Below are 20,059 nucleotides of genomic sequence, written 5' to 3' on the forward strand. Positions count from 1 at the left end.
CAGGGTTTAGCTTTCAGAAAACCCTGACAATCCAACCAGAGCTAAAACAAAAAAACCCCAACCACATCAGTTACAAAGGCAAAGAGACACATTTTTATTTTGTGTTTCTGCAGCTCTAAGTACTAACCATAGGTTTTCTAATCATTGTCATGACCCCACAAAAAAAGAATAATCAGCAGGCAGCTTGTGAATTTCCAGAGCCAATTCATGAATTCTTATTCCATTCATTCACATCAGTTCATTCATTCCTGAAGCCGGAGGTCAGAGAGCATGAGCCTCATTGTGATTTCTAGGCTTAAAGCCTCAGTATTTAGGAAATGCGATGACTTGGATGATGGGTACAACAGATCATACAAGTGGGTGTGCGCGTGAGTGCGTTTGTGCGTGCGTGCGCGCGCGAGGCGGTGCCACTAACTGTAATTATGTGTCTGAAAGCTCCTCCTCCTCCGCGCATTTCTAATCCCCTATATCCGCTAATACCGCCGCAGACATTCTCCCACAAGCACCAACTGCCGTCAGCAAACGTTATCAGTGATCCGGGTCGTGCAGCTCCGTGTTTGGGACAGTTTTTATTTTATTTCCACCGTCGGTCTGGGACAGAGGGAGAGAGAGAGAGAGAACCGAGGTAAGAGCGTCTGGGAGCGTCTAACTTCAGTCCTCTTACTGTCTGTCCACCTGTGCGGAGAGAAGAAAGTGAAAGAGGTGGCACCTCTGAGTCATTTCACTCTGGCTTCACTTCATGATCCTGATCTGATCTATGAACCCTTTAAAAGCTGGTCTTAATTGTTGATTTCTGAACTTCTACATTGCTGATTGAGCTGATAGGATGGTGTGAAGTGGTTCTAGTTGGACGCACTTAACCTGCAGAAACAGGCTGGTGTTGAATAGATGGATATCTGTATACTGGGGACAGTCAGGTGTCCATGCTAAAACAGTGCAGACTTGTGGACAGTGTTGCTCCAGATGTTGTTTCTAAACCTTTGACCCATCCGTGACTGTGTTTTTCAAAGCTGCGGCTTATTATTGTTATCCAATAAAATGAACCACATTCATTGTACAGTGCAGCCCTGATTTTTCCACTGATGATTCCTCCTTAATTATCAGGTCAGCCAGAGACAGTTTGAAACAACCCTGTGGTTGATCAGTATCCATTCAGAGAGGAGTGTTTGAGTCAGAGGAATGGAGGCAAACCAGTTCATCTGAGTCACTAACTGAGAGAGAGGATGGCCTAAGACCTACTAGAGAGAGAGAGAGAGAGAGAGAGAGAGAGAGAAAGAGAGAGACTCTTTGTCTCTGCAGCCTAAGTGGAGGTTAGCACTTCATCCTGTTGTCCTCATCAGTCATTGTTCTCTCTTTTCTGCAGCATCTGATCAACATGGCCTCATCTGATGAAACCGAGGGCTCTCTGACCCCTGTGGATTTTATCCAGCTGCAGCATTACATGGAATGTAAGTTTACGGCATTTCAGCTAACTACACACACAAAGACACACTTTAGACAGATGAAACCATCCAACTGTATATAATGTAGCTGAAATTAGTTCCAGCTTTACCAACTAACAGCCAAATGCTACAGCAGCACGCTTTAATGCAACACCAATTACAGTTTGTAACACATAAGACTGTAACAAGAGATTATTTGTCCATAGTACGTATTACATGTATATTTTTTAAGACTTTAAATGCATAAAATGTGCTTGTACTTGAGTCTGTGCTACAAGACCTGAATACTTGTACTAAATATAAAAAACAAGATAAGAAGAAAGGCGAGTGTAATTGCAATCAAAGTCCAGCAGGAACAAGAAGAGCAGCACACACCCAAATCGATCAGATTACTTTTTTAATCACTTCGGATGATTAGTTTTCAGCCAGCTCAAGCGGAAGCGACTTTTTTTTTTTATTTTGTTTTGCTCCTGCTCACTAAAAATGCAAATATTTGATGTAAAAGTGTGCTCTAGCTGAACTAGGCCTGCAGGTTTTGCTGGATCACTTACTTATTTTAATTTAAAACCTGAAGCCTGTGTAATACGTCAAGCGAAAGCGTCTGTAGTCGCTGAGCGCAGGAAGGCCGTCAACATAAGAGCACTTCACAGTGTCCTCTGGAGGATCACTCTGCATCCGTGCAAAAACACAAACAACAACCCCCTGAAAATGTAAGTGCACACACCAGAGATAATGCAGAATTATATGTTGACAGGAAACAAAAGGTGGGTCTAAAAATATTCCTCCATCCACTCAGGGGCTTTGAAAGAAATGAAACGGGTCTGTAGGCTTTTAGGAGAGTATTTGCACAGTGGATAATGGATGAATGGATAATTACACCGGTTCCTCTTTGGATCTGGGAAAAGCACGGCTGCGTGGAGGGCCCAAACTCAGGTTATATGTCCGGTGCAAACAGCACAGCCACGGTTCACAATGATCACTCCACAACTATAATGTATAAGACATACAGCAGACAAGTATGGCACTTTGCCTTTATTAGACAGTAACAGTGGAGACAAACTAATAACATGTTGACAGACGTGCCAAAGCCAAAATTCAGTCTGTTAAACCGCCGGCTTATCGCTGAAGACAGAATTTTCACACATGTAGTCTGATCCCTAAACACTCTGCTATCAGGTCGCCACGATTCACTCACCTTCTGACCTCTCCAATCTTTCCCCCCTACCCACAGACAGCAACTTGAGGGTGAAAGACGTGATTAAGGAGTTTCAACCTGGAGGTCGCCTGGCGCAGCACAGGTTTGGAGAGGTAACTCAGTATTTTAATTTCTCTTGATTTCAACTTGATAACACTTTATTTCTACTTAAATTCCGGCACTACCTCTCATTCTTATTCTTCTTACTGTTATTTATTAAATGCTATTAATTTCCTGTTGGACGTTGCTGTCGTGGTGGTGCAGGGTTTGCATGTTCTCCCTGTGCCTGCGTTTTAATGTTAGGTTTCATCGATTATTCTGAGTAGGCCATTGATCTGTGTGCAAACTGTTGTCTGTCTCTCTGTGTCTGCCCCGCGATGGACTGGTGACCTGTGACTGGGACATATTATATTGTCTGCTTGACTGTAGATATGTTTTACATGTTATGCTTATGTAGGGACACTAATTTAATTGTTATTAATTCCAAAATATATTGTGCATTCTAGGAGATTTTCCAGGCTTTTTGTTGGGGGTCAAATTGTGCATAAACATCAGACGAAACCACCGAACTTTGTCACTGTTCTGAAGTAGCCTGACGACATTTCTCGATTTCTCTCTTCAGTGCGTCGACGCCGCGGGCTTCTCCCTCTTTCTCAAGACCTACCTAGAAGTGGACGACTTCCCTGCAGATTTCTGCCAGCGCCTTTTTCGCTATTTTCAGCGCGTGGAGCAAGAGGGGGTCGTGAGGTGCCCTCAGTCCAAAGCAGGTGAAGAATTAGAAATGCCCCCTCTTCTTTTAGGCCAGCACCAGCACGGAGCGGATGTTTGGAGGACAAGCATTGTTTACAGTCCTCCTCGGCCCACGATCCCGTGTGGTCGGCACATGTGCTTCCTGAAAATGATCAAAGAAAGAATGAATGCTGCAAGGACAGTTTGTCCAACGCCCACTTGTTTGTCTGAGTGTGTGTTTTTTTTTTTTATATCTCGCAGTGCTGCGTCATAGAAATGAGGCTGTAGGCGTAGCCTTGGAGATTAGTGCACCTGTTCTAATAACAGAACTATCATAAAAGATTGTTTTTTATAAAGTAATTTTCATCTGGAACAAAAAGCCTCCTCTTTTTAGTTCTCACTGACGCACTAAAGTTTTTTTCAGCTCACAGATTCTGTACGTTTCTTTATTTCCAGGCAGTGTCTTTCTTCGCGATGTGTCCTGTTACTTCTCGGTGCTGGAGGAAGGACAGCCACGGGAGAAGCTTGAATGTTGGTTTAATTTTACATTTTTGAACATTTTGTGACATGTTTATCCCAGTGTTTATTCTGTCTACATTTACTGCTGGTAAATGATAGAAACTGATGATCTGGATCACTTTGTTTGCTCCTAGTCACGTTCAAATTGTACGACAAAGATGTCAACGGGCTCCTGGACAGTTCTGTAAGTTGCTCAGTGTCGCTGACAATAAGTTTCTCACTCTGCTGCATGTTTGTAAAAAGAATTCTGAGGATGCTTTTCATTTAGAACTGCAGATATGCTGACGATACGTTTTGCTTGAAAGGAGTCGACTGCACTGTACAATTTAGTCCACAGTTGAAAGAGTCGCACAGAAATCGCTTCTGACAGTAAACAGCCAGCTGATTTATATCTCACTATTTACAGTCAACCATTAAAAGTCCCTATTTATGCAAAGAGAAGCAGCCTTTACATCATTAAACTTGAATTGCACCATCTCCCGGGCTGCAGATAGTCCTCACATTCATAACTGTGAGGTTCAGTGTTGTTTTCGATGTACGTACTGTGGCACCTGACCTTTGTCTTAAGTTACAGTACTACACTGCACACTGATTAACATGGATATAGTTACACCCAAACCCATCCAAAGTCTGTTGTCTCTCCTCCAGGAAGTGGATCGTATAATCACCCAGATGATGCGCGCCGCTGACTATCTCGGCTGGGATGTGACCGAACTCAGACCTGTATGAGTTTCCTTTTCATGTTTTCTTTTTCTTCTTCTTTTTAAAAAAAATAAAAATAAAAATAAGCCTGCATGATGTATTTTTGAAACACTTATCCCAAAGTCATCTGCTTTCTCATAAGGGTGTGTAAGCATGACAAATGAGAGACCACCACACAGGAGTTTTAATGATAATTAATGAGGGATTTTGTGATCGGACAGGTGCTCAAAGACATGATGACAGCGATCGATGTGGACGACAGCGGGACCGTCACTCTGGAGGAGTGGGTGAAAGGAGGCATGAACAATGTGCCTTTACTTGTTCTGCTTGGTCTGAAGGTGAAAAGCAAACGTCCGACTGCACACACACACAATATTTCACAACCTCCACTTTCATATTAACACAACTTGGAGTGATTCAGCTCCGCTCAATACCTCAAGGACAAAATGCCGCCTTGTTGTGCGCTGATTGACTGTGGGCCCTGTTTCTCACAGATGACAGAGAAGGATGGGCAGCACATCTGGAGGATGAAGCATTTTAACAAGCCGACATACTGCAGCGTGTGCCAGAGCATGCTGCTCGGCCTCGGGAAGCAGGGACTCTGCTGCACATGTAAGAGCTCACAGCTGCCACCAGGGGGCAGCCACGCACCTCATATCCTCCAACAGTGAACTGTAGGAAATGCCAGTTTACTTGTGCCGTAGTGACACAGTGGTTTCTCCCCTCAACATTGTTTTTCCCCCCAGGTTGCAAGTACACTGTCCACAACCAGTGCGCCAACAAGAATCCTGAACCCTGCGCTCGCACCTTTGTCAAATCCAAAAAGGAAATTGGTGTAAGGACCACAATGATCACTTTTCATTTTCAGTTCCTTCCAGTGACTTGTTTTTATTTCTGTTCTCATGTTTTCAGTTGCATTTACAGACCGTTTATGTTTGCTTAAAGGACCAGTGTGTAGGGTTAGTGTAATCTAGTGGTGGGGCTGCAGATTGCAACTGAATACCGCTCCCTCCCATGCTGGAGAACTTATGGTGACTTAGCTGTTTACGTGGACGCAAGACGAAATTATCAAATAAGATTTATGCTTTTAAATGACCCAAAATAGCAATCAGAGAAGAACTTTTGACACGTGCAAAGTGGTCCTGTCCACTGTGGACATTTTAATCTGCATTATCGATAATGCTGAATTTGTTCAATAGAAAAAGATGACGATGATAGACCCACATTTTCAACACTGTTGCTTGGATATATCAATGTCTCTTTCCCTCTCCTGAAACATGTCACCTCACATCATGAGAGAAGTGATCATATCAAATGTTTACATTGTTATTAGGCCCTAATATTTTCCTATTCAACAGATTATCAATGGGTTACACCAGCCCTCTCAACTGGATTAAATATTCCGTCTAATCTGGTCTGATCAGGCCAGTCTGTTCCCAATCGAGGCATTTTTGTTCTGAAAACAGAACTGTAAATGCTATATTCCATTTTTGCTAATAGAGCTTCCTAAACCCTACACACTGGACCTTTAATAGGGTACATTCAGGTCAGTTCTGACCTAAAACCAAATGGCAGTGAACAAATTAAGAACAGAGAGCATCATGGTGCATTAGTCAGTGAATGTAACCATCAGTGCGGATTACAGCTGGCAGAGTCTGCTCTGTACATCTGTTAAATGTCCTAATTTTTGCACAAGCATAGACAATGATCGGTTCTGTGTTGCCACAACCCACAGATTCACTAAATCTTTAATGCATCACAGCAGTGAGCTGCCCAAATTTCCTTTGCAGCTGTGGGAGGTGGAGGTACCAGCGCAGTTTTAGGGATATTTGATCTGGCGATGCACATCTGCCAAGTCCACGTTTTTCCAAAAAGTCGTAAGTCTGAAGCTAACTTCCACAGCTGCTTTGGAGAAAAAGAGCTGATGTCAACAGTAACTTAACATTTCCTGCAGTTACTCACAGACGGGTTATAGTTTTCCATCATAGCAGTGAACACGAACAAGGCTCTCTTGTCTAGATGTTATGAATAGAAGAATATGTAAAAACAGACAAATTCAATGGAGTTAATACACGATTTGAAGATAAAAAACAAAGCAGAAGAAGTCGTCATTGTGGGGTAACACCTCTTATTTATCTCCTCTGTTCCTCAGATAGCAGCTCACGACTGGATCAGAACCGACTGCAACTCCAACAAGTGTCACATCTGCCACAAGAAGATCAAGACTTCGGCGGGGAGATGCTGCATGTGGTGCCAGGAGACGGTGAGGATGGCGTGTGGCTGTTTACTTTTCCACATACCTGGATAATGGACTCCTGCTCTCTGTGCTCACTGAGTCCGTTTTTTTCTCTAAGCGCCACGACGAGTGTCTTTTCTCCGGCATATCGACCTGCGAGTGCGGACCACTGAAAGATCATATACTGCCTCCATGGGCCATCTATGCTGTCTCAAAGGTAAACTAACCTTTAAATGATGCCATGAATGCAGCCACGGCAGATGTAGATGTTTAGGACTATTGTTAGTAAAATAAAATATAACTTTCCTGCAGGACGAGGACAGCAGCCTGTTGAATGTCACTCCTGATGGACACATCCTGCAGGTTTGTCACTAATTCCTTCAAACTTTCAACATGTCACGTTCAAGTTGTCAATTGCTTCAAGGGGGATGTTATTTTCAGATTTAAAGCTATAGTGCAGGACATTTTCCAAGCAATGGGACATTCATTACACGCAACTGTCAAATTAGTGCTCATAATGCTGATTAAGCTAATCAATCGCCAGAGCTGAAGAGAGGAGCATGGTGACGGATACAGAGTAGTATGCCAAGAAAAACGAACAAATGTAGCTTGGGTTTTGTGAAAATAATTGTCTCTGGCAGACAGAATGAATGAAGTAGAATCTAGGGAAAGTCCACGGAAAGTTTCTGATGCTACATAAAAAAAAACAAAAAAACAGAAGGATTACATAACGGTCTGTAGACTGTAGGAAAATATTCGCACATATCATATCAACAGTGTTTGTTTATTTACTCTCACTGCCAGTAGGGGGTGACAAATGTATCTACATTTGTCTTTGTGGTAGGGTTTATTTCATAGTGAAGGTAGATGAAGTAATCGGCAAATATGTTGGGTAGCATTAGATGTTGTTGTGTAGACTAACGCTTTTCAGTTCACCGACTTGTTTACCAATGCCACCTTTACTATTTATTATTTTGGTATCCATTAATATCCCGTAATGGCCACTTGTGTGGTAAGGAAACGTTACAGGCTGGTAAAGTTTTAGTGCAAGGCAAGACGCAAATCTGCATCATTGCCCGGGTGCATGATTAAATTCAGTACTAGTTACACCAACTCATTAGGTTATATAATCGAATGAATCTTAATTTGCCGTGTATGTCACCGTTATGTAGCAGTATGGGACCCAAAAGCAAGACGCTAAAGGAGAGGCAGGAGTCAGGAACAAAACAAATTAAATGAAAACTTACAAAACAGTAACAAAAGGCGCTGCAGTTGAGAGGCGGGGTAACCTGAGAACACAAACCCAAAAAACAGGAAAGGACCAAAATGAGGAACAAACAAAGTTCAACATCACAAATAACTTGACAAAGGGCAAAGGCAGAGTTACATATGCACTCACACACACACACACAAGGGCTGTTGGAATAACGTGAGACAGGTGAGACCAATGAGGGCGGAGCACGCAGACAAAAGGTTCCACAGGTGGGTGGTGGGAACAGACGGACAGGAAGACTCAAATTCCTACAAGAAAACTGATAACATAATAAAATAGGAAAAACCAAAAACATTCAAAATGCAACCATTCACCGTTGACAATGTACTTCTTTCAGATTGTTCCTATCCCAGACACCCACCCTCTGTTGGTGTTTGTAAACCCAAAAAGTGGAGGAAAGCAAGGCGAACGGTGAGCAGCACATCATTCATATGTGTAAATAAATTTATAGGAATATAGTTGTGAATCAGTATAGTGGCGTCACCTCGGGTCATCTGATTAGTAATCTAGCATTACTGTAAAGGAATTTGTCCAAAAAGCGACTGATTGTGACTCAGTACGTGTGTGTGTGTGGGTTTATTAATGTGTCATGGGCAGTGATATATTATCGGTGGTTACCGTGTGAATCCCCTTTAGTGTAAAAATATTCATTATTAGCGTGAAAATACCTCACATGTTTTCATTTCCTGCGCAGAGTTCTCAGGAAGTTTCAGTACCTGCTGAACCCTCGTCAAGTCTACAATCTGTCCAACGGGGGCCCTGCTCCAGGGTACGCTACACATCTAACATTAAAAGTTAAATTTAAGTTCCTGTATGTTAACGTTGAGCCTGTTTCTTTTTTTTTTTTTTTAGGCTACACTTCTTCCGTAATCTGACTGAGTACAGGATTTTAGTGTGTGGAGGAGACGGCACAGTCGGGTGGCTCCTGGATGCAATAGGTATCGTGCGATTTTCAGAGATCTGATTGTGATAATCACTTCTAGAGAGCAAATAACATTTGACACCCGTGATTTCAGACAAAGCGGACCTCCGGGTGCATCCTCCAGTAGCTGTGCTGCCTCTGGGCACCGGCAATGACCTGGCTCGCTGTCTGCGATGGGGAGGAGGTAAGATCATCAACTATAACCAAGCATATATCACTGGGACCTTATGTTGGTGCCACATGCTACATAGTCACGCTATTCTATTGTAAACCAACGAAAGGATATGAGGGGTCAGACTTGAAAGAAATCCTGAAGGAGATTGAAGCTAGCGAGTTGGTTCACATGGACCGCTGGAGCATTCAGGTGATACCGGATGACCCTCAAGAGGCAGGAGACCCCGTGCCCTACGAGATCATTAATAACTACTTCTCTATTGGAGTGGTGAGTCACTAACTTAGCAGGAAGGAATACTAACATCACAGATGGTTATTGGCTAACAGCATGTTCCTTAAAATATGATTAAACATGACAACGATGTATTTGTTCCCGTGTGAGCAGGATGCCTCTATTGCTCATCGTTTCCACTCCATGAGAGAGAAACACCCCCAGAGGTTCAACAGCAGGTCAGGATTACGGGACACTTTGAGTAACAGAGTTTTGTGTTTTTAACAAGCAAAGGTGAACCTCTTGTTGTTGTTCTCTGCTGTTGTCAAGGATGAAGAACAAACTTTGGTATTTTGAGTTTGCCACTTCGGAGACCATCTCTGCCTCCTGCAAGAAGCTGAAGGACTGTCTCACGATCGAGGTCAGAATTCCCTCCAGAGTTACCGAGACGCGTCGTGTAATGATTCGTAATTAACCTTTCTGTGTTTATTTGTGACACCAGTGCTGTGGGAGACCTCTGGACCTGAGCACCATGTCTCTCGAGGGCATAGCTGTCCTCAACATACCCAGCATGCACGGAGGCTCCAACCTCTGGGGCGAATCCAAGAAGAACCCCGATGGCGCGCCAGCGGCGGAGCATAGTGAGGTTATCACTGACCCCGAAATTCTAAAAACAACCACACAAGGTGACACGGTGTTTTTTCTGTCCCATCTCTCATAAATCGGCGCGCCTGTCTCGTCTTTTAACGCTTCAAACTTGATGCGATGTGTTCAATGACTCCTCAGACACGAGCGACAAACGTCTGGAGGTGGTGGGGCTGGAAGGAGCCATAGAGATGGGGCAGATCTACACCGGACTGAAGAGCGCCGGGCACAGACTGGCACAGACCTCCCAAATCACCATCAGGTTGTGACCTGCTACCTACAGTACTAAAACTACATAACAGGGACAGCTAGCGATACGATACAGGCTTTATAATAACTACAGTGGGAACGCAGCAGTCATAAACTCTTTAAATTAAAGGTCGCTGTCTCTCCTCCCTGTGTGCAGGACGATCAAAGCCCTGCCCATGCAGATTGATGGGGAACCCTGGATGCAGCCTCCTTGCACTGTAAGTGTTAATAGCTAAACTGAGCCAGTGTGAAGAGTGAAGTCCCAGATGTTTACATTCATAGAGGAGCTAATTCGTCTATATTTAGCATTTAGCTCAATTATAAGTTTATTTTAAATGTGAATGGAGCCACATTAGATATTTCACTCAGCAGACAGTTACTCTGATGTGCTGATGAACTCATATGAGATGCCTGAAGCCACTTAAACGTTCAGTCTCAGTGTGGCTCATTTTCATATACAGGGTTAAAACCATAGACTGTATATAAATATGGATGGCGTGTCCCCACTTCCTTGCGTTGGCCAAACTGGTGCTATTTTCTTGGGGACAACGGGCGGTGCCATCTTGCGACGCTGGAGCCAGAGCCCGATTGCACTGTACTTATTTTTAAAAATTGTTTTTACCACTCTCATGGTCTCACGGGACTTCCTGTTTCTATAGCGTCAAAAAACTGACTAAAATGAAATTTATCTGTAAAATTCACACTTGAACATGCATCAATATTATATTAACTACCTAAAATGACTGAAATCATCCTTGAAAAAAATGGATTTGACGTGTATTTTAGTGTTTTTTAGTTTGGCTCAAGTCCCATCCACTAACATGGAGGGGGCGGAGCTTATGACCCATACTGCAGCCAGCCACCAGGGGGAGCTCTTTTGAGGAGAAGTTCTGCCGTCTTTATTTATACAGTCTACGCTTAAAATGAACTTAGCATAGAGGTTAAAAATTAAATAACAGCAAAATACAGACATTTTACAGACTATGCATTTTAGAGTGGGAGAGCATTTAAAAGGAGAGGTTAGGCTAAAAGGCTGCAACTACTTGTAGCAATTAACAGCAAAAGATAAATACAAAATTATCACCTGTGAAACACTGTCATCACAAAACACAAATTATAATACATTTAAAGTTCAGCATCTTCCTCGAGGACACTTATATCTCTACATAATGCTAAAATGTGAAAGAGATGTAATGCAGGAGGTGAACCTACAGCTGCGTAATTAATTGCAAACTACCGAGTGAGTCTCTCTCCTACACTTATCCACAATTTACAGTTTCCAATTATTTGTCGACCTACAGTGACAAAGACGCATTACAAAATCTAAATAACAGCAGCTTTGTAACCTTCAAGAAGGGAGGATTTATTGCAGGAAGCTTCAAGGCTGCTTCAAGTTTTAGCTAGGTGTACCTAATAAATTGGCCAGATAAAAGCGGACTCAGTTCTTATTAGAGTGTGGTGATTTGGATTTCATTATGGGGCAAGTTTCAGCAAATACTGAGAAAAAACACCTCTGCACGCAATTGGTTAGTCCTACAACCAATCAGAGCCGTTTCACCCAATAAAGCCCGCCCAAACGATTTGATTGACGCAAGTTTTTGGGTGGGGGAAGGACAGGTTGGGTTCCAGGATTAATGAATGAATGAATGAATGAATTTGTTAAAAGGTCAACTGTAATTAAACTCCATCTCCTGTTAATTTCAGATCCACATAACTCACAAGAACCAAGCTAACATGCTAATGGCCACTCCAACCAAGACATCCGGCTTCTTTCACCTCAAGTAGACAAACCATCTCATGCATCAGCAAACAACGGCTGCACAAAAAGGACGTGGGATGAAAAAGAGAACGCGCTACGCTGAATGTGCTTTTATTGTTTCGCTTTAACATGTCTGCCCTCTGCACTTAAACCTTGATATGATTTCTAAATGATCGCTTACAGTAGAATCTGCTTTGCAGCATCAAAGGTGCAAATTTGATCATTTTGATTGCTGCTATCGTGTGCCAACTAAAATGCAATGCTTACGTTTGTGTGAATATGACAGCAGAGCATGTTGCGTATCTTACAGTGTGTGGATAAAGAAGTGTGTGTGACTGTATTTGGTGTTTAGTGTCGTTTTAGTGGTAAATCATATTCATAATAGAGCTGGTGATGGACTGGATGTGTTCAGTCTGCAGGAGCTCGCCTCAGTTAACAGCACTATCCTACCTGTTTGTTCACTTTCACTGCCAATGTTTTTCCAGTCGAAAGAAGATGAATTGTTAATGTCAGTCAATCTTTTTTCTTTATTTTATTTTACCATTTCTAGGTGAATAGGTGTTGAGTGAATGTGACTGAAAGTGGTTCTAGTTGAGACCTGAAAGTGCTGCGGAGAGTGAGGTTTAAAGTAGCTCTCCCAAATTTACCAAGTTTCATACATTACTGGAAAAAAATGAGTGCTATTTATCAGCGTTATGTTTTTGCATCAACATAGTGAACCCTTCTTAAAACTGCCACAGAACACACAGACATCTACCTTTACATTACTGCTCATGCTAAAATGTGGTGAAAGCTAGGCTAGAAACACGATGATGTTATTTCAGTGATGTGCATAATGTGTCTTCTGCTAAAAAGTCTTGTGTTGGATTTATAGTGTGCTCGTGTACGTATGCAACGCGCTCGTGTGCTCATTCATTGTCTCGTCTTGATGTAAAATTGTATGATTCTCTTTTTCCGTGGAGCTCGTGCCATGTCACGTTGGCGGGATGCGTTACATTCTCCTTAGACAGTTTACATAGCGATCGGGCGGTTAAAGGAAATGCTCTTAAATCCTCTAATGAAACATGGCTGCCTCATCTGTGTCTCTTTTTCGTCTCTTGCAGCTAAATATGAATATGTTAGATTTAGACACGACGAGGAGCTGCTAAGACGGCAACCAGACAATTTGAAGTTAAAACAAGTTTACAGAATAAATTACTTCCTTATTTATAGTTTTATTTTATATTCACAACACAGATTACAGTACAAAAAGATGCAGAGCAGCAACAAGGAGTCTACTATGTAAAAAAAAAAGGAATTTACTTGATAAAAGGCAAACAGTTTCAAGTAATGTGCTTATCTGTCTTGAAGAATAAACCATATGCCATCAAATAACAATCAGTGCCCTGACTTGTGTGTTTTAAAACGCATATAAGAAGAAGTACCTTGCACGCGGCCAGCTTACTGAAGCAGTAAATCTAAGTTGCCCGGAATCTCCCTGACACTAAAACATGTCCGCCTGCGGTGAGACGAGCTTTGCATCAGTGTGGGAGGAAGAGCAGGCGGGCTAATCTAGAGGTGGTGAAGGAAACGGGGAACAGCCAGAGCTTCAGAGTGGCATGTGTGTGACATCTGTGTGAACTAGTGGAAGGCGTGACTGACATGTAAGATTGTGGAAGATGGAGGAAAGAGCTCAGGGAGTAAGAGTTAGAATAAAAGATGGTGTACAGATACTGTTTTGGAAATGGGATGAAAATGTAAGTCTTACCTAACTGCTTTTATATGTGAATTATTTATGAATGAACGCACACTACAAATATTTATGTAAGGCCACTAAGATCTTACCAGTTTCGGTATCTCATCCATTAAAAGTCAGCCACTGCTAACAGATGATAACGTGTATGGCAGCTAAAAGTACAAATAAACCTGTTTCAGCAAAATACACTCACTTCATGCCAGTTCATTAGGTACACTAGTGAAAACAAATGTATTCTAATATAACAGTCCTGCTGTAAATCCTATCTTCATGAAGGTTATGGTGTTCAGCATTTATTCAAAATAGCCGAAAGAGCTGTTGATTCAACTGTGGTTTCATTCTGAATGCTGAATTGTACTGTGTTGTAATCACACACTTTTGTGTTCAGTTCATTCCAGTTTAACAGCACCACGAACTACGTCCTCCAGAGCCATCACCCAGTTCAATTACCACCTTTTTGATGCTGTTTCAACACAAACTGAACATTATAACGGTCATGAAGCTAAGATTTAGAGCAGGACTCTTATATTACTTCTCCCTGGTGCAGCTAATGAACAAGAAAGGGAGTGTGTACGAAGAAAAGAAGCAGCAGAGAAGTAGTATTGTAAAATAAAATGAAAAAGCAATTGTTGTTTTCCACCGTTACTAAACAATGAAGCATCACTGCAGCCTCACTCACCAGCTTCTATGTTTTTGCCAAAGGATTCAAAAATCTGCTTTTAGTTAGTGGACCGTAAACAGTTTGGCATCACCTCACTGACACATGGACCTTGACGCCACTGCAGAAGCACATAAAAATCTGTCAAAACAATACGTTGTAATGTGCAAACCTGCACTGTACCACCAAGGTTATAAAATGAAGCGTTCAAGAGGATGCAACTGAACTAAACCTGACTACAAGCAGCGATTCTTAACTATTTAATTACTAGGAAATATGCTCAGTTGACATTTGCATGTTGCAAATGCGTGCACACCGTTTCATCTCTCTATCTGATGTGTGTTCTAATGTGACAGAGAAAGGATTACATCTCAACTGTGTGTTACTTTATATTCATACTCAACGCAGTGTCAAGCCCAAACCCCTCTAATTATCTTTAATAACTTTCAGGAGCTTCTAGGCAGTCGCATTAGCTGCGGGTTCTTCTCGGTCTCAGCTGCTCCTCGGCCCGAACGAGCCCTCTCGCTTTCTTCACGCGAGCCAGATCACACCCAGACATCCCCGGAGAGGGTTCAAGTGTTGGTGTGTGTTGTATTTTCTCCGGTTGTTGTGGAGAAGCTATGACATAAGAGGTATTAGGTGTTGCTTAAATTGATGCGGACAAACGGATGTCTGCAGGCTGAGGCTGCCACATCTAAAGTGCAAATTCTCTGATGATGACTTTACAGTGCTAAATGGGTCATGTGTCAAGTGTAAGTTGTTGTAATTGTCATATTTTGCGGATCAAAGTAAAGATCTCTGCTTCCTTTATATCTAATAACATATCTCACTTAATTTGGCTCTGGACTGGTTGTGTAGCAGTAAAACAGAAAGCACTTAAACACCTCATTAGAAAGCAATAATGATTTAAGTGAATATATATATTTATATGTGTGTGTGTCCTGGGTTAGAATCCATGGGCCGACAGGGCCTTTCTGTGTGGAGTTTGGATGTTCTCATGCTCATTTAGGTTCATTGGTGATTCTAAATTGGCCGTAGGTGTGAGTGTGAATGGTTGTCTGTCTCTCTGTGTTAGCCCTGAGATAGACTGGAGACCTGTCCAGGGTGTACCCCGCCTTTCGCCCGATGACAGTTTTGATAGGCTTCAGCACCGCCCCCCAACCCTTCACAGTTACAGAAGATGAATGAATAAATAACAGCATTCGTTTGAAACAAACAAAGAAACAAGTTCACTTACCTGTTTCATGTAAGTATCTGGATTTTTAAGCTTTTCATTAAGTCCAAATCAGTAAAAACAACAGATATATTTGAAAAACTCTTAAGGTTTAAAGTTTCATTCTTGTCTTTAAAACCAAATCAAAGTCCAGTGGGCAGATTCTGGACTTGGTGTACGTGACGTATTTGCATATTTTTAAATCTAGATTGTTGATTGAAGGTTAAATATTTCATATCATTTCATATGATTGAAAACAGATATTATTAAACAGGGGCCTTGGAGTAAGACTTATTTGTCTTGTCTTGTTTGTTTGCAGAGACAAGACGAAAGCACATTAAGGTATGACTGATGATAACAGTAATACGTATTAAAAATATGTTTATTTTTATATTTTTTTATAGGGTGGTCTGCCTTTATAAAAATGTTGGAATATTTCTTTTCAAAATATGTATGTGAATAAAAGTATATAATAAGAGTAATATATAAAAATAAATGATTTAGAGTTGGGATGTTAAAGAGGTACCTTCTGAGTTGAGAGTTGGCAGAATCGATTTTCTGAGAACAAAAGTTGTGCTTGATGAAAAGAAAACCCCAACCCTCCAGGTGTTTCCCGGTCTGGCGCACGATAACACACCCCAGTCCTGTAAACGTGTATAATACCTACATTTCCAGTCAGAAAACGGCTCCAGGTTGTAGTTATTTTTAGCGTTCATTTCATACAGTAATAGCCCCACGTGAGCCCCGCTGTCGTTGTGGGTTTAAATTTAGAACGCACGTTCCCTCGGCTCTTGCGTCAATGGAATCCCTCTGCGTGCGTCACACGGAAGAACGTCTGCGTCGAGCGCGCAGCCGATTGGCCGGCCACCCGGAACGTTCCACCGCCCCGCTCACCATCTTTGGGCATGGACCCACCTTTTTGTCGACGCCAGCAAAATAAAACAAGAGAGCATGGAGCCTCCTGCGTCGGTCAGACCCAGTGAGAGTGTGTGTTGAGTGTGTTTGAATGAGAGTGTGTGTGCTGACAGAAGCTGGCAGAGGTGACATTCGTCTGTTGTTTTTTACTGATTTGGACTTAATGAAAGGCTTAAAAACCCGGATATTTACATGAATCAGGTAAGTGAACTTGTTTGTTTGTTTGTTTCAAACATATGCTGCTGTTAGATGTGTTTGAATTATACTTCTTTGTAACTACTCCTCATGGGACTTGACAGGTAGAGCTGCTGTCATTGTGATCATTTGCAGCTGCGCTTTACTCATTTTAACTAGTTGGTTTGTTGTCAGACAATCTCTGAGTAGTTGCATGTTATTAGGTCATATGCACGGCTTAACTAGTTGAGTCTGTTACAGCAGCTCTGCAGTAATTACTACAATGTTCAGTCTGATTTAACCAGAGTACCCTTCTTGTTACAAATGGCTTTGGGCAAAATATAACAAATACTCAAGGCTGCAAAACTGTAATCAACATCTCACTGCAACAGATGTAGCCACAGTTGAACATCAGCTTTACCCCGGCATTTCTATAAAAACAACAAGCTACACTCTAATCTGAGTGTGATCTGATACAGATATGATGTTGTCAGAATTAACTGTGTTATTATCGAGCACATTGTCCCAGCATATGACAAATAAAGTGAAGTCAGCGATATTGATATCGCCTGGGACTGGGATTTCCTGACAGCCTTACAAGTCTGTGCAAGTCCAGGCTCATGTCAGAATGTAATCAACGTCATGACTTTCGTGGCTTTGACATGTTGAAATGCAGGAGTGTGTATTTAATGGATAGAAAAAATATGTGTTGGGACACTTCTGCATGAATAATTTGAAAGTTTAGATTTAAGTTTGCAAATAACGGCCGATTCTTCTCGTGTGATGTGCTTCACTCTATGTATTGAAAAAAGTTTGAAATGAAGAAGTTAGCACACTTACATGCACACACGCCCACTCGCCAACACACACACACACACGCACACATACATAACAGGCTTTGCCACCTTTGCTGCTGGCGCTCGGCCCACGCTGAAATACAATCTGCAACACTCCCTTGGAACAGTTGCTTTGAAAAGAGGGTTGCCCTCCACTGAAGGAGGTTTTCAGAGCATTAACAGCCAGTAACATAATATCTGACAATATCTGACTGCTCTGCTGGACCACCCTGTACATTTTCGAAATAGGACAGACGGGCCCTGAAGCTATACCGAAATGGCACGTTGGGGGAAATGAGACGTTGCAGATTCACCGTGTGAATTCTGGCTACTGTTTGGACTGTTAAAGTGGAAGGATTGAAATTATGCAGACATAAATCTGATGACCTGAGCTCATTTGTAAGACATGATTAAATACTCAACTCCTTATCTGCCAAGTTGTTTAACTTTATGGCTTTTATTTTGAAAAAAATGATCATTAAACCATTCTTACAGTACTAATTTATGGTATAGATGTTTCGTAGGGGTTGCACTCTTTTGAAAATACAATACAACAAAGAAAATATTCACTTTATTGTGTTAAAGTGTATCGGTAGCTTACATGTGCAAACATTTGAATTTATGTTCAGCATTTTCACATGCTGCTGTCCTCTGTCCTAGCGATGCCCTGTGTACAAACCCAGTATGCATCCCTGCCCCATGACAGCTACTTCAGCTCTGAGTTCTTGAACCCTGACCTGAGTGCCAAACTGGCGATGGACATCAGTGACCAAAAGGAGCAGCTGTCAACATCTTCACTGCCCAGCATCAATACCTTGGTGGGAAATGGCTACGTTGGGGAGTTTGATGCTTATTCCTGCAAGATTACCACCTCTCCTCCCGCCTCTACAGTTTCATTCAGCCACGCCACAGTAGCTGAAAGCTCCAGCCTACAGCTGCAGAACCAATCCTTCAAGCTGGATGATCTCCAGGTGTATGGCTGCTACCCAGGATCCTTTGCATTCAGCTGCCTTGATGAAACACTGTCGTCATGTGGCTCTGACTACTATGGTAGCCCCGTCTATGCCACTGCTTCTCCTCCAACGCCGGGTTTTCAGACCGAAACGGCACCTGTTTGGGATTCCCCTTTCACCTCGTACTCCTCGGCGCCCACGTCTTCTGTGGCTGATAAGGCCGCCATGGCTCAGCAACTCTCCTTTTACAACTTCAGCCATGCAGCGGAGCAGCACTCTCCCCTGGGGCAGCATCAGGATGCTCAGCCGGGGCAGGACGACGCTTTCTTCCTGTCTCCTCAGCAGCAGCATGTCTCCTCACTTCATTGCCCTCTGATGTCTCTGGAGCACGGACCTCTGGAAAGCCCCAGGGTAATGGAGGGGGCCATGATGTCTCCTAAAACCCCGAACCCAGGATCCAGTGAGGGCCGCTGTGCAGTTTGCGGTGACAATGCGTCCTGTCAGCACTATGGAGTCCGCACCTGTGAGGGATGCAAAGGTTTCTTCAAGGTAAAAAAAAAAAATATATATATATATTGTTGCTGGTATGTTTAACTGATCAGGGTTCATAATTGGTCCACGGAGAAAGAACCTGTAATCACCTCTGCAGATATATCAGTATCAGCGCTAGTGTTGTTTATGTGATATGCAACAAAAACGTCCCGTACAGTAAATGTCTGGGCCACAGTTCTTAAAAAACACATTTAGGGGATTCTAATTATTATTTTTTTTGTGTTTATTTTATGTGTATATGTTGAAAAAAATCAAAGATGGCCACTATATAATTGTGGTCTATCCAATAGTAATATTGTTATCAACCTCAAAAATCTGTAATTAATCACATTACACACAATACTTACACTATACAAATTCGTTGGTGCATTTGATGTTATCAATAATACTTTATAATACTATATTAAAGATTTATTTTTCTTTCCTTGACAGCGAACAGTCCAGAAAAATGCAAAGTATGTGTGCCTCGCTAATAAAGACTGCCCAGTGGACAAGAGGCGGAGAAACCGCTGCCAGTTCTGCCGCTTCCAGAAATGTCTCTCAGTGGGAATGGTCAAAGAAGGTAATGCGATGTCAGACCCTCTTAAAGCTTTCAGTGACTGTATGATCAGGAGAAACAGGGGTTTGTAATGACAGTCCTGTGAAACCAAAGCTAGGAAGCACAGACATATGTAACCAGAGCTTCAGAGCACCAGCTGCAGGAAAAAAAAATAAAAAAATAGGGGGGGGGAAAGTGAAACTGATACAGCAGTTGTTTTTTGTTTTTATTTTTAAATTCTGTATATGCGGGGACAGCCATGTGAGACTCATAAACGTGTGTTCCTCTCCTTGTTGCTCTCTTTAGTCGTTCGCACAGACAGCCTGAAAGGCCGCAGAGGTCGCCTGCCCTCCAAACCCAAGACCGCAGTCGAGGCTTCGTCCACGATCCCAAGTGTCAACGTCATCGCTTCACTTGTCAGAGCTCATT

The 20,059-nt window shown here is 42.3% G+C and overlaps 1 protein-coding gene and 1 pseudogene across 3 annotated transcripts in view; both read left to right on the top strand.

Annotated features, from left to right (window-relative positions):
* The first annotated feature begins 285 nt into the window (after positions 1-285).
* dgkab (diacylglycerol kinase, alpha b) lies at positions 286-14,615 on the top strand. 2 transcript variants are annotated; one of them, XM_084542693.1, is made up of 24 exons: positions 286-625; positions 1,364-1,448; positions 2,674-2,750; positions 3,260-3,404; positions 3,823-3,897; positions 4,020-4,069; positions 4,534-4,608; positions 4,809-4,925; positions 5,082-5,199; positions 5,334-5,422; positions 6,740-6,850; positions 6,942-7,040; positions 7,136-7,186; positions 8,434-8,507; positions 8,791-8,865; positions 8,949-9,034; positions 9,113-9,202; positions 9,300-9,460; positions 9,578-9,642; positions 9,734-9,824; positions 9,906-10,089; positions 10,190-10,310; positions 10,455-10,515; positions 12,002-14,615. In XM_084542693.1, exons 2-24 carry the CDS (start codon positions 1,376-1,378, stop codon positions 12,080-12,082), a joined length of 2,169 nt encoding a protein of 722 aa, XP_084398819.1. In that variant the 5' UTR covers positions 286-625; positions 1,364-1,375; the 3' UTR covers positions 12,083-14,615. The 2 variants fall into 2 exon arrangements, with proteins under 2 accessions (XP_084398819.1, XP_084398820.1); XM_084542694.1 differs by lacking the exon at positions 286-625 and having other exon boundaries at positions 771-1,448.
* Positions 14,616-16,273: 1,658 nt separating this feature from the next.
* Positions 16,274-20,059, top strand: part of LOC311486884 (nuclear receptor subfamily 4 group A member 1-like) — a 6,353-nt pseudogene continuing 2,567 nt past the window's right edge. Inside the window, exons 1-4 of the transcript XR_014699923.1 lie at positions 16,274-16,778; positions 18,248-19,089; positions 19,525-19,654; positions 19,937-20,052. The product of XR_014699923.1 is annotated as a nuclear receptor subfamily 4 group A member 1-like (transcript). The remainder of the gene's footprint in view (positions 16,779-18,247; positions 19,090-19,524; positions 19,655-19,936; positions 20,053-20,059) is intronic.

This window comes from Chelon labrosus (genome assembly GCF_963514085.1).
Source record: "Chelon labrosus genome assembly, chromosome: 4".
Classification (NCBI taxonomy): domain Eukaryota; kingdom Metazoa; phylum Chordata; class Actinopteri; order Mugiliformes; family Mugilidae; genus Chelon; species Chelon labrosus.